Raw genomic sequence first — 12,387 nt, forward strand, 5'->3', positions numbered from 1 at the left:
AACCGTTTAAAATCTCTCAACTAAAATTTATAAAACCAACACAATTCAATCTCACCCTTATGTTTTTCTCATCTTTAAAGAAAAGTTTTATAAAATCCAATCCTAATATTTTTCATTTATATTAATTTCAAAACGATTGTTTTATGATATTAAAAAACTTACTTTGAATATTTTAAATAAATTTAGAGTAACCTAAATTTTTATTTTTGAATATGCAAAAATAATTTTAAATTATATGTTTTGTTTTCCTAAAGTAGAATTCAATATCTATCTATAATTGATTATATTTAAATTTATAATTATTAAATTTTAATTTTTATACAAAATTTATTATTCAACTCATTTTTAGGTTGAAATTTTTTAATAAAATTCATTTCTTCAAAATTAATTTTTGTGACTTTAAAACCAAACACAAGTTTTAGGCTTACAAATTTAGCTAGGTGAATGTACGTGCTCTCCCATCACGTTCTAAGGTCAACACTCGCATATCTAACGGTGTAGATTCTTCTATAAATTACAAACATTTACTTCGTTAAACTTCAACTCTTCTAAAGGAGTGATCGCTCTTTTCTACACAACAAACCTCTTCTAGTTCTATCTCACTTTGACTCCTATCAAAGCAATTATGAAAGCTTCTCTCATTCGAACCGGTTCAGTCCCGGTCCTCCCCGGTTCACCTCGAACCTCTCTCTCACGCCAAGTTTCTTTTTCCGGCCACCACAACTACCACGTTCAATCTCCAAAGCTTTCAATGCACTTCCACTCCACCGACCACCATTCGAACAGGATCAACAGAGCCTTATCGGAAAGCGCTGCGAGCAAGAACTTCGGCTTTTCTAGGAACCTGAATCGATCCGGATCACAGTTTTTTCCTTTGGAGGAAACCGGACTCGGCGGCGGCGGATGCGATCACGGAGATGTGACCGTAACCAGCGGCGGAAACGGCGGTGAAAGGATTAAAATAGGTGCGTACTATGAGGAAATGTTGAAGTCAAATCCGACGGACGCGCTTTTGCTTAGAAACTACGGCAAATTTCTTCACGAGGTTAGTAAAATTGTTCCATAACTGAATCAATTCATCTTTCAAAAATAGAAACATGATTTGAACTTTGATTTGTGCAGGTAGAAAAAAATTTGGTGAGAGCAGAGGAATATTACGGAAGAGCGATTCTAGCGAATCCTGAAGATGGTGAATTGCTTTCTCTATACGGAAAGTTGATATGGGAAACGAATCGAGATGAAGAAAGAGCTAAGTCTTACTTTGATCACGCAATTCATGTTTCTCCAGATGATAGGTATTGTACATTTATCTGATATGTTAGTTGAGTTAAATGAATGGAAACTGCAAATTTAGGTTTCTGGCACTATTGTTAACATATCGTTGTATTTATTAATCAACAACTTTTAATGTAGTACGGTGTTGGGATCCTATGCACACTTCATGTGGGAAGCAGAAGAGGAGGAGGAGGTAGCGACTAATGGTGAAGAAATGAAAGAGAGTGAAGAAGAACAATCGGCGGCCGGGCTTATAGCTCCGTTTTAATAGTTTTAGTATATGTTTGGATAAACGGTGAGTTTGAAGAAATAATGTGACATATCTTGAGAGCCAATTAGCCATACTCACATTTAGTCCGAGCATACACTCGACCAATTGAATGTGTAATTTATATAGTTCTAACTGGCGTCAATGTGAAAGGTTATGCAACAATAATGGCCTCGGAAATTCCCAGTAGAAGAGAGGCTGAAAGCAACCTTTATGTATTGTTTTTTCCTTATTTGTTTTGTAACTTTGTTTCTGATCTATTGGCTGTAACATGTAATCTAATGTAATGTAACTTCTTTTTCTTGAACACATGCAATGTAACTATGTACATGTACATGTAACTATGGAATATATATGAGTATCTAAACGGTATAAGGGTTGTGATTAAAATTTCTCTTTTTCTGTCAATGGTTTTAGGTATGAATGTATCAAACGTGTGTGATTACAATTCCTTGTTGAAATAGTTACAGTTCTAAGATCTATACTAAAATTTTGGATCAGTTTTTTCTTTCTTTTTCAAGCAGCTTATCTTATAGATTGGGACAGATATACATGATTATCAAAATATCTAGTTACTGTGATTCGATCAGAGTCCAGCTTTTCTAAAATTGAATAGAAAACATCTAATAGTAACTATTGATGATAAGGTAATTACAAGGTGTGCTTTCCTTTTAGAAAAATATATTTCTTTAGGATTAGAAGTTAAGATATCCTTCTTTCTATTATTCTATTATTACAGACAAACTAAAGTGCCGCCCCACAGAGCATATAACTATGGGTTTTTCCAATTTTCATGTGGGGAAGGGGAGGGTACTTTACCCAATTAAATCAATGGATAAACACGAATATAGTGGTTTTATTTGATAATTAAGTGGGTGATTTAAATATATACATTGATGTAGTCATGTGGATCCCAATTGGAAAAGGGACAGTCTAAACTCTTATTTTATTTGTATTCTTATCATGTAATCATATTTTTTTAACATCATTTTATCTAAGTACGTGCGTTTGGTTTGAACTTATGGTAAAAGTTATTGAATTCAAAGATTAAAATAAGATTTTTTCTTTACCCACCTCCCTATGGGGGTCACCCCAGCAAAAACCCCATTTTATCCTGCTTCGGAAATGCATTTCCGAAATTTTTTTTTTTAAATTTTTTCAGACTTCGGAAGTACATTTCCGAAAAAATTCCAAAAATTGAGATTTTGACTAATTCGGAGATGCATCTCCGAAACAACAAAAAAAAATCTAAAAAAATTCCAAAAATTAATTTTAGGATATTAATTAATTCACATATCATAAATTTGATATAATTTATGAGTAATGAATAATAATAATTATATATTTTGATATAATTTATGAGTTATGAATAATAGCTATTATATATTTCTATCCTGATTCATATTTTAAAATTTAAAATAATTTTAATTAAAAAAATTAGAATAATTTCACTTACAAAATAGGTTATAATTTTTTATTTATATATTTATAATAATTGTTATATATTTATAAAAAAATGAGTGTTTTAATTTATATAATAATTATAATAATTATTATATATTTATAAAAATGATTATATATTTATATATTTATATAATAATTATTATATATTAATTATAAATATATTTATATATTTATATAATAATTATAAAAATTAAAAAAATGAGTGTTTTAATTTATAATAATTATTATATATTTATATATTAATATATTAATTATTATATATTTATATATTATATATTTATATAAGTTAAAAATTATTTTTAACTTTAAAATTGTTTAGGAAATTTTGATTCACCTTGATTTTATTGATTAACCTTCATTTTATTGATTCACCTTGATTTTATACCTATTAATTGTATTGATTCACCTTGATTTTAATTTTTTAATAATTATTGAATTCTTTCGGAAGTGTATATCTGAAACATTCCAAGACCAATTTGGTCTTGAAATATTTCGGATATGCATCTCCGAAGACACCCCCCTCCCAAAAAAAAAGGTGTTTTCGGAAATGCATCTCCGAAAACCCAAAAAAGGGGTGTTTTCGGAAATGCATCTCCGAAAACACCTTTTTTTCGTGTTTTCGGAAGTGCATTTCCGAAATAAGACAAATTTTGAAAAAAAAAATCGTTTCGGAAATGCATTTCCGAAGTGAGGGTATTTTGGGTTTTTCATCGGAGGTGATCTAGAAAAGAGGGAGGTAGGGAAAGAAATTTCCTTAAAATAATATACTTTATTAAATGACAAGAAAAAGACAAATTCCAATTTAGACAAATCAACATAAATTTGTAAGCTTATATTCTTTTCCGGCTATAAGTCGATTTCTGGTGGATGAAAATTCTTTTCCGGCAAGTCCAGAAAAGAGTATAGCGGAAGTAAATCTACAAGAAAGAAATATCAAGAAGGTTAAAGAGATCATCATAGATGGGAAGCATCCATCAATATCAAACTCAAATGAGAGAGTTATATCCTACAGGAATATTATCTCAGGGCGAAATTATATGATCATGGAAGAGGAAGATTTGGAAGAACAAGCAGTCAAGATACTAGAAGATGGAATCGAAAGCATCGGGGTGAAGGAAGAGGAAATAGGGGGATATGAATGCCCTGCCTTTATGTTTTCTAAAGTGGAAGAAAAGAGGTTTTAGAGGCCGTGGAGGAGAAGAGTCATTGTTAAACTATTGGTAGATGGATTGGATATAAAGCTCCTGAGAATAGACTAAATCATATGTGGGTTAGAAAAGGAGTCATTATTATCATTAATTTTAGCAATGACTATTACTTGGTGGCCTTCTCCCATGAAGACATTAAGCTGGCTGCAATGGCAAATGGATCATGATTCATTTATGATCATTATCTTACAGTCAAGGACTAAAGCCCTAATTTTCAACCTGATAGAGATACCATTGATGAAGTTGTTGTATGGGTAAGGATAATAGGATTTCCCATTGAGTATTATGATGCTAGGGTTTTGACTATTTTTGGCAATCGTATTGGTCGTGTTGTTAAGGTAAATAAGAATACCATCCAACAAGAAAGGGGGGATATGCAAGAATTTGTGTGGCGGTGAACCTTTCCAGACCTTTACTTGCCATGTTCAATATACAAGGAAGAAGTTATAAGGTGGAATATGAGAGACTCTGTAACACCCCGATAATTAGAGTTAATTATTTAATTTATTACTTGGTTGTTTGATGTGATTATATGAGTCATTGTGAGTTATCTATGAGATTATGTGACGTGTGATGCTTATGATAATATGTGTGTGGGGTAGGGGAATTGAGGTGTTAGTTAGAATAATAAGATAATATAAGTTCTAATTAGCATTGTTATTTAAATAAAATAAAATAAGGAGATAATGTGAGGTGGAGTTAGTAAGGGCATAATTGGAAGTTCATAATAAGAGTCATAAGGCTAACTAAGTAAATAGAGGAAAAAGGAAAGAATATTTATTCGACGTAGAATTTGGAGAAAACGTGAAAAGAGGAGAGAGCTAGGGCAAGAAGGTAGAAAGAGAATCAACTGTAGAATTTGGGAAGATTAATCTCGCCAACAACCTAAGATAAGGGGGTTATATTAGTTATTATATTTGATTTAAGGGCTTGATAATTGTCTGTTGGACTTTTGTAATGTTCTTGATGATTTGATGAACCATGATGATTGTTTATTTGGTTTGTGTGATTAACATGATGTACGATGTTGATGATTCTTGTATTGGTGAATGATATCATGATCTAGAGTCAAATCCACCATGTTTATGGACTTGAAGGTCTAGGGTTTGATGATGATTCTTGGGTTATGGTGAACAATTGTGCTTTTGATGTTTGGAATGAATTATGCATGTTAGAACTAGGATAATGAAACTTAAATCGCAAAAATTAATGATTAAAACTTGTTTTTGGTCAAAAGTTTGGGACTGGTATGTGTAACATCCTAATTTTTATTAATTATTTAATTAATTATTATGTGGTATAATGATTATTTGAATATTTAAGTATATGTGTATTTGTTCTATTTGGGTTAATAGAGTTATTATGAGATAATAAGTTGTTGGACCTAATTAGTGAAATAAGGATGTTGGGCAATATTTGAGTTAAGCCCAAATTAAAGAAAAGAGATAGTAAGGAGAATTAGGTTTTTAGAATCACAACTTCATTTTGGGGAAAAAAGGAAGAGAAGAGAAGAGAAGAGTAGAGAAAGAAGAGAAGAGAAGAGGATTTTGTAGAAACTTGAAGAGGAAGGAGTTTTGAATCAAGTAAGGGGGAGAATCCTCATTATCTTGTTTATATACTTATGCAATGTGTAGTATTATGATATGTATTCATCTTTCTATTTCATACTTTTCAAAATGTTAGGGTTGAGTAGAAATCCATGAAATCTAATGCTTGAACATGTTTTGGTATAAATTGTTGGTGGTATGTACTAAATACTAGTTGTTTATACCATAACTCATTGTATGCAAGTGGTTTAGAGGGGTGGAAGTACCTATTTTGCAGAACTGAGTTCTCTACAATTTTTCTGCAATATCGCAAGTCCGCTAAGCGAGCTTAGACCGCTAAGAGAAGTCTGGGAGTAAATTTCAGAAATCGAGAGCTCGCTAAGCGAACTTGGCCCGCTAAGCAAGATTTTGGAAACCAAACTTTCTGTTTTTAGTTGTCGCTAGCGCACTGGGAGCCCACTAAGCGAACCCTGTTATGCAAAATTTTCTGAAACTTCTAAATGTCATAACTTTTGAACCGTAAGTTTGTTTTATGTGCCGCTCGAAGCATTAGGAAGCTAATTTGATATTCTATATGATATTATAGGATTGGTTAGCTCTTGATGAATTAATTATGTTTTTGTTGTGTGAATACCATGTAATTATTTTTATGTGTGCTATGAATTGGTAAGCGGTGAATAACAATTGTTTGCATGATAAATGTGGTATGATATTCATGATGAGTGAGAATGAATATATGATATTTGAATGTACCTTGTTGGGGATAATTAATTGATGTATGTTGGTTTGGTTGACACTTAATGAATTAATTATGATGTTGTTGTGTGAATAACATGTAATTATGTGTGTGTGCGTTATGACTTGATAAAGTATGAATAACATTCGTTGGTATGATATGTGGTATGATATTCACGATGAGTGTGAATGAATATATGCTAATTGAATGTATTCGTTGTGAATGACTATTTGATGCATGTTGTACAATTGGTGGATAATTCAATATGTTGAATTATTGTGGTGTTCGGTATGTTAAGATTGTACGGATAATCTTAATTGTATATGTTTGGTGATAATTGTACATGCATTCATGATTGGCTTTGAAACATAAGCGGTGAAACTTTGGGTTCACAATGGTTGGCTTTGAAACATAAGCGGTGAATTTTTGGGTTTATAATGGTTGGCTTTGAAACATAAGCGGTGAAACTTTAGGTTCACAATTGTGGATTTGGTCTTGTCCGGATCGGAAGTGTGGCTTGGATTCTAGAGATGGAATAGGAAAGCGGTGAAACTTTGGGTTCACATATGGTACCACATGCATTGAGTCACATTAATTGCATTCGAGTCGCATTACGTGTTATGAGATTACTTGAATTGATGTGAATTGTTTTGTGATGATTGAAGATTGTGTTTTGTGTAATAATTGTGGAACTTATTCAATTATGAAATATGATGAAATGATAATGCTAGTGTATGCTATATTCATTGTCATATTGTATGTATTCATTATGATGTGAATTCCCACCCTTCTGTTTGAATGATGTTCATTGTGACATCGTGCAGGTTTCGACGAGTAGTGAGCTTGTCCGAGGATTTAACCGAGGAGCTTCTGAGTTTGTTCTTTGATTAGGTAGCGAGTCATATGCTCTGATCATGTAAGACTTGGGGGGATTTTATTTGAACTCATGCTTATGTTTGAATATTGTTATATTACTTATATTTTAACATGTTAATTTGAATATGTTGATGGAGGCCATGTTGCCTAGATTTTGGATTTTGTATAGCATAATGGAATATGTTATTTTGAGTTTGGTAGATGAATATAGTATGGGATATATTCATTGAAATTGCTTGATAGCAATTCTATTTTCCGCGTGCGATATGCATAATATGATGGAAGCATGAAGTATTCAATTGTGTTACAATATGATTAGTGCATGTTTGATATGTTTGTTTTGGATTTTCATTGCGGTGAAAACAACATGTGACACCCTTTTTACTTTATGCATGCTAATACTCTGTGAATGTTTATTACATTTTGGGGTTAGAAAATGGGTGTTACAGTATGATGCATGTTGCGCAGGAATTTTCTGCAGAATCACAGAGCCTGCTTAGCGTAGTGGAATCCGCTTAGCCCGCTTTTGAAAATAAAAAGAGAGTCAAGTCAGTAGGTATCACACTTAGTGTGGTACAGGGGGCGCTTAGCGTGAGTTCATGGGATGAAATTTCATATTTTTGAAAAATGACTTTAGAATATGGAAGCTTATATTTTATCCTAATTTTTGAGAATTTTCTGGAATTTACTATGCACGTTTGGGTAGGTTTAGAGGGCAATTTGTATGGAACTTAATTTTGTGAATTCATGTATTTCTATACTTGATTGTGATGAATATTGTTGTGTTGATTGATAACATGATAATTGATGATTATGTGTTGAATTGACTAAGATGTTCATGAAGTGGTGCGTTTGAATAATGACATGATTTTGATGAATAAATGAATGATGAGACCATTTTAACTAGTCGTGGTCATTGATTTTGTGAAGTTAAGCATCATGCATTCATAGCATAATTGTAGGATGAAAGTCTAGTGATGTTTGTAGGACCATTGGTCCAGTGACGACCCTTAATCCCATTGTGTGAATTGAGTGCAATATTGTGATGAGCCCCGGTTCCAAGTAGGAATTGATCCTATGGTGGGGATCTTTGGAGAATGATGATTGGGTCATCAATGAAGTATTGGTGCCACATGCATGAGTCCATTGGTGTTGCATTGCATTGATTGTGATAATACATGATTGAATGATGTTTCAATTACTGTGATGTGAATGATTTTATGTGATGGTTGTGATTGAATTGTGTGATGATGTTATGAATAGATGATGATGTGCAGGTGTGAGTAAGTATGTGACCCATGAGGATATGTTGTATTAGTATATGTGTGGTCGTTGATTATTTGAGTACCACTACTACATTTATTCTTTATGTCTTATATAATAATTATAAAATACTCACCCTTTCTATTTGAATGTTTCCTCCACGTGGGTAACATGCAGGTAATCAGGAGTAGTCCGCTGAAGTTAGAGGATAGCTTCGTGGAGTCCTTGTTATCGTTTTCTTAGAATAAGGGAGTCTTGCTCTAATATGTAACATCGGGGTCGGGATCATTGTGTTTTGGAACTATTATGTTCACCTTTAGTTATTGAATTTGATGAATTACCTTTCAAGAGATTATGATGTTTTGATTTATGAATCACGAACTATGAAGTTCGATTAATGTTTTATGAAGTTTATAAAAGATGGTTTAAGTTATGAATTCCACTGCGAGATATCGTGTTTTATTTGTGATGACAAAATAATGTGGTTTTTAAACAAAATTGAGAACCCGTGTTACAGAGCAGGACATTTAATTGTGAAGTTTTATGACGATGTGACACCCTTGTCGGTGATTTTGTTTTGATGTAATTCGTATTATATTGCGAATATTCCATATGGGTTAGAAGGGTGTTACATTAGTGGTATCAGAGCAGGTCGGTCCGTCCGACCAGGTTATTGAGTCTGTAGTGTGCCAATTAGATTACTGTCGGTAGTTAATTCTAACTTTGATGCTAATTTTTGTGTGAACAAAGTATGGCTATAAGAAAGGATGATGCAATTGCTACCGCCTTGGAGGTTGTTGCTTAGGCTATGCAGAATCAACCTAATGCTGGAGTGATTGACGAGTCGCGAAGCTTGAGCATGTTCTAGAGGGAGAATCCGTCTACTTTCCGTGGTCGGTATGATACAAATGGAGCACAAGAGTGGCTCAAGGATATCAAGAGGATCTTCATAGTGATGGATTTTTCTACAGCAAAGAAGGTATGATATGATACTCATATGCTAGCTGGTGAAGCTGATGACTGGTGGGTTTGCACTCGTCACAAATTGGAAGCTATTGGTGGGGCAATTACTTGGGCTATGTTCACTAGGGAGTTGTTGAGAAAGTATTTCCCCGGGGATGTTCGGGGCATGAAAGAGATGGAATTCCTTGAGCTGAAATAGGGGAATTCATCCGTTGCTAAGTATGCTGCCAAGTTTGTGGAGCTTGTGAAGTTTTATCCACACTATAGTGTATAGACGCCTGAGTTTTCCAAGTGTATCAAGTTTGAGAATGAGTTGCATCCGGAGATCAAATGGGCAATTGGATATCAACAGATCTGTAGGTTTCCTGAGTTGATGAGCAACTGTAGGATCTCTGAGGAGGATAAAAAGCTCATTTAGCATATTATAAGAGTCGCAATGAGAAGAAGGGGAGGATCGAAGACCGTGGTAAACCTTATAGTGCTCCTGCTAAGAAAGGGAAACAAAAGGTTTTCGATAGGAAGAAAACAAGTGGGGGAGGGGCTCCTGCTTCTGTCTGGTGTTATAGGTGTGGCGAACAAGGTCACTGTTCCAATGAATGCGAGAATAAGGTGTTGAGGTGTTACAATTGTGGTAAGACCGGTCATCGTGTTACTGACTGCAAAGACGATGGTCTAACGTGTTTTAATTATGGTGAACAGGGTCATATCAGCACCCAGTGCCATAAGCCAAAGAAGGATGCTAATGCTACCAAGACTAATGGTAGAGTGTTCACGGGAGATTTCAATGACATTTTATAAAAGAAAGGTGGATTATTGGCCTCGATTAACAAGTGTGCTATGTTTCGAGATATAATGAGTGGTTGTAGGCTTAGTGATTTGGAAGCTTATGGTCCAAAATTTACTTGGAGGGGACCCATTTATCACGGGGTCAACGTGTTTATGAGAAGTTGGATATAGCCATGAGTAATGATGATTGAAGATTACACTTTTCTGAAGCTCATATGAAAGTCTTAGTACGAGTGGAATTTTCCAACCATCATCGTATTCTTATTAATCTCACTGCTGATAACCATTGTATAAAAAATGGCTCTTCAGATTTGAAAATGTGTGGTTGATGAATGAGACTTACCATGCCATGCTTCAAGAGACGTGGAAAGAGGAGCAATCTATGCTTCTTAATTTAAAAAACATTGTTGAAGGAATTGAAAAGTGGAAATTTTACTCCTTTGATCAGGTTAAGCGAATGAAAAATGAGATTATGAAGAGGTTGGATGGTATTCAAAGAATTCTCCAAAATTATATAGGGAAAGATGAGCGAGATTCATTCCTTATCTCTTCTTAGAGCATTTTGTACGCGGGACGCTTCGCTCGTACATAGAAAGTATTTGCCCTCATGTCATAGTCTTAAGTATTATACATATCTCAAACTCTTTCAAAATTAAAGGAGGAGATGTTCAAGTATCTCTTTCCTAAGGGAACCACTTGAGATAGTTCTCCTCACAAAACACAAAACCTCATTCAAACCCTTTTTCCTCTTGGCTTTTCTCTTTAACCTTTTCATAAAAGGGCATGTTATTTCCGTTCTACCGCAACATAGGTAACGCATAAGTCTCCACACAATGAGCAACAACGCCTAATGCTAGAATGTGAATGTTTACACTGTCCACTAAAAACAACCAACAAACAAACCTTTTTGAGAAGAACTATGGAGCTCGGATTTGTCTATTGCACATTAGGGATATGTAGGCACGGGGTTCAGTCGTTCAGGAAATCCTGACGAGCTCAATAATAAAAACCTTTTCTTTTTCTCAATCAATTTATTCACGCATTCTCCTTATCAAGTAAGCATTAGATATACACACCCTTTTGTTAGAACAACAAGAGTACGAAAGTAAATTTGCATATGTTAATGGAGATCTGTGTGAGGATTATTTGTTCGAAGCACCGAAGTTGGGGATTTTTCCTCCGTGGGGATGAGGATGGAGGGAAAATTCCCCCGATGACACTTTGGGGCGGGGATTGGGAAAGTACCCCCGCCCTGTGAATTCTCTGACTCCGACCATATTATTTAACTTTATATTTTATATATTATATAATATATAATTATATAATTTTACATAAAAAATATTAATGTATTAGAAAATGAATAGTCATTAGTGGATCATTTTATTTTTATGTTTTATTGTATAGTGTATTGTTTAACTTGCGTTGGACGATAACGGTGCCATAGTAGTAAATTAGTGGAAGCATGGTAGCAACAAGTTCTATTAATATTTATTATTTTTTTACAAAAAGCATATTAGCAAGAACATGTGCTTTTGTTTTTTTTTTGCTATTGATGCAAGATGTATTTTTATTTAAAAAAAGATGCAAAATATATGTGTTTTTTAAATAAAAAAAGGAAAAAAATTATGAAATACTCATAGTTTTGATCGAAAAATATAAAAAATTTCTTCAGATTTAATCTCTATAGATCTCCGTGGAGATCTATGGGGTTGGGGATGGAGGAAAATATTCCCCTGTGGTGGGGATTTGGGACAGGGATGAGGAATAGATTTAGGGGCGGGGCGGGCGGGGAAGCATCCTCCGAACATTCTCTGTCCCATTGACATCCCTAAACAAGAGTGGATCCCGTTGAGTACAACGAACGTGAGGGGTGCTAATACCTCCCCCATGCATAATCGACTCCCGAACCCGAGTTTGGATGCGAGATCATGTTCTTTCCCTTCTGAGGCTTTCTCAATGTTTTCCTTTCTCTCCTTTGGGATAAATAAAGTTCAATGGTGA

The 12,387-nt window shown here is 34.0% G+C and overlaps 1 protein-coding gene across 1 annotated transcript; it reads left to right on the forward strand.

Moving 5' to 3' along the window:
* Positions 1-528: 528 nt before the first annotated feature.
* On the forward strand, positions 529-1,933 carry LOC131646616 (uncharacterized). The gene is made up of 3 exons (XM_058916612.1): positions 529-1,045; positions 1,123-1,295; positions 1,414-1,933. The coding sequence occupies exons 1-3, from the start codon at positions 626-628 to the stop codon at positions 1,541-1,543; spliced, it is 723 nt and encodes a 240-aa protein (XP_058772595.1). The 5' UTR covers positions 529-625; the 3' UTR covers positions 1,544-1,933.
* The last annotated feature ends 10,454 nt before the right edge of the window (positions 1,934-12,387 follow it).

The sequence above is a fragment of the Vicia villosa genome, linkage group LG2, assembly GCF_029867415.1.
Source record: "Vicia villosa cultivar HV-30 ecotype Madison, WI linkage group LG2, Vvil1.0, whole genome shotgun sequence".
Classification (NCBI taxonomy): domain Eukaryota; kingdom Viridiplantae; phylum Streptophyta; class Magnoliopsida; order Fabales; family Fabaceae; genus Vicia; species Vicia villosa.

Coding starts and splice junctions, on each gene's coding strand:
- LOC131646616 (XM_058916612.1), top strand. CDS start 626: ATGAAAGCTTCTCTCATTCGAACCGGTTCAGTCCCGGTCCTCCCCGGT. Junction 1,046..1,122: donor ACGGCAAATTTCTTCACGAG/GTTAGTAAAATT, acceptor TGATTTGTGCAG/GTAGAAAAAAATTTGGTGAG. Junction 1,296..1,413: donor CATGTTTCTCCAGATGATAG/GTATTGTACATT, acceptor CTTTTAATGTAG/TACGGTGTTGGGATCCTATG.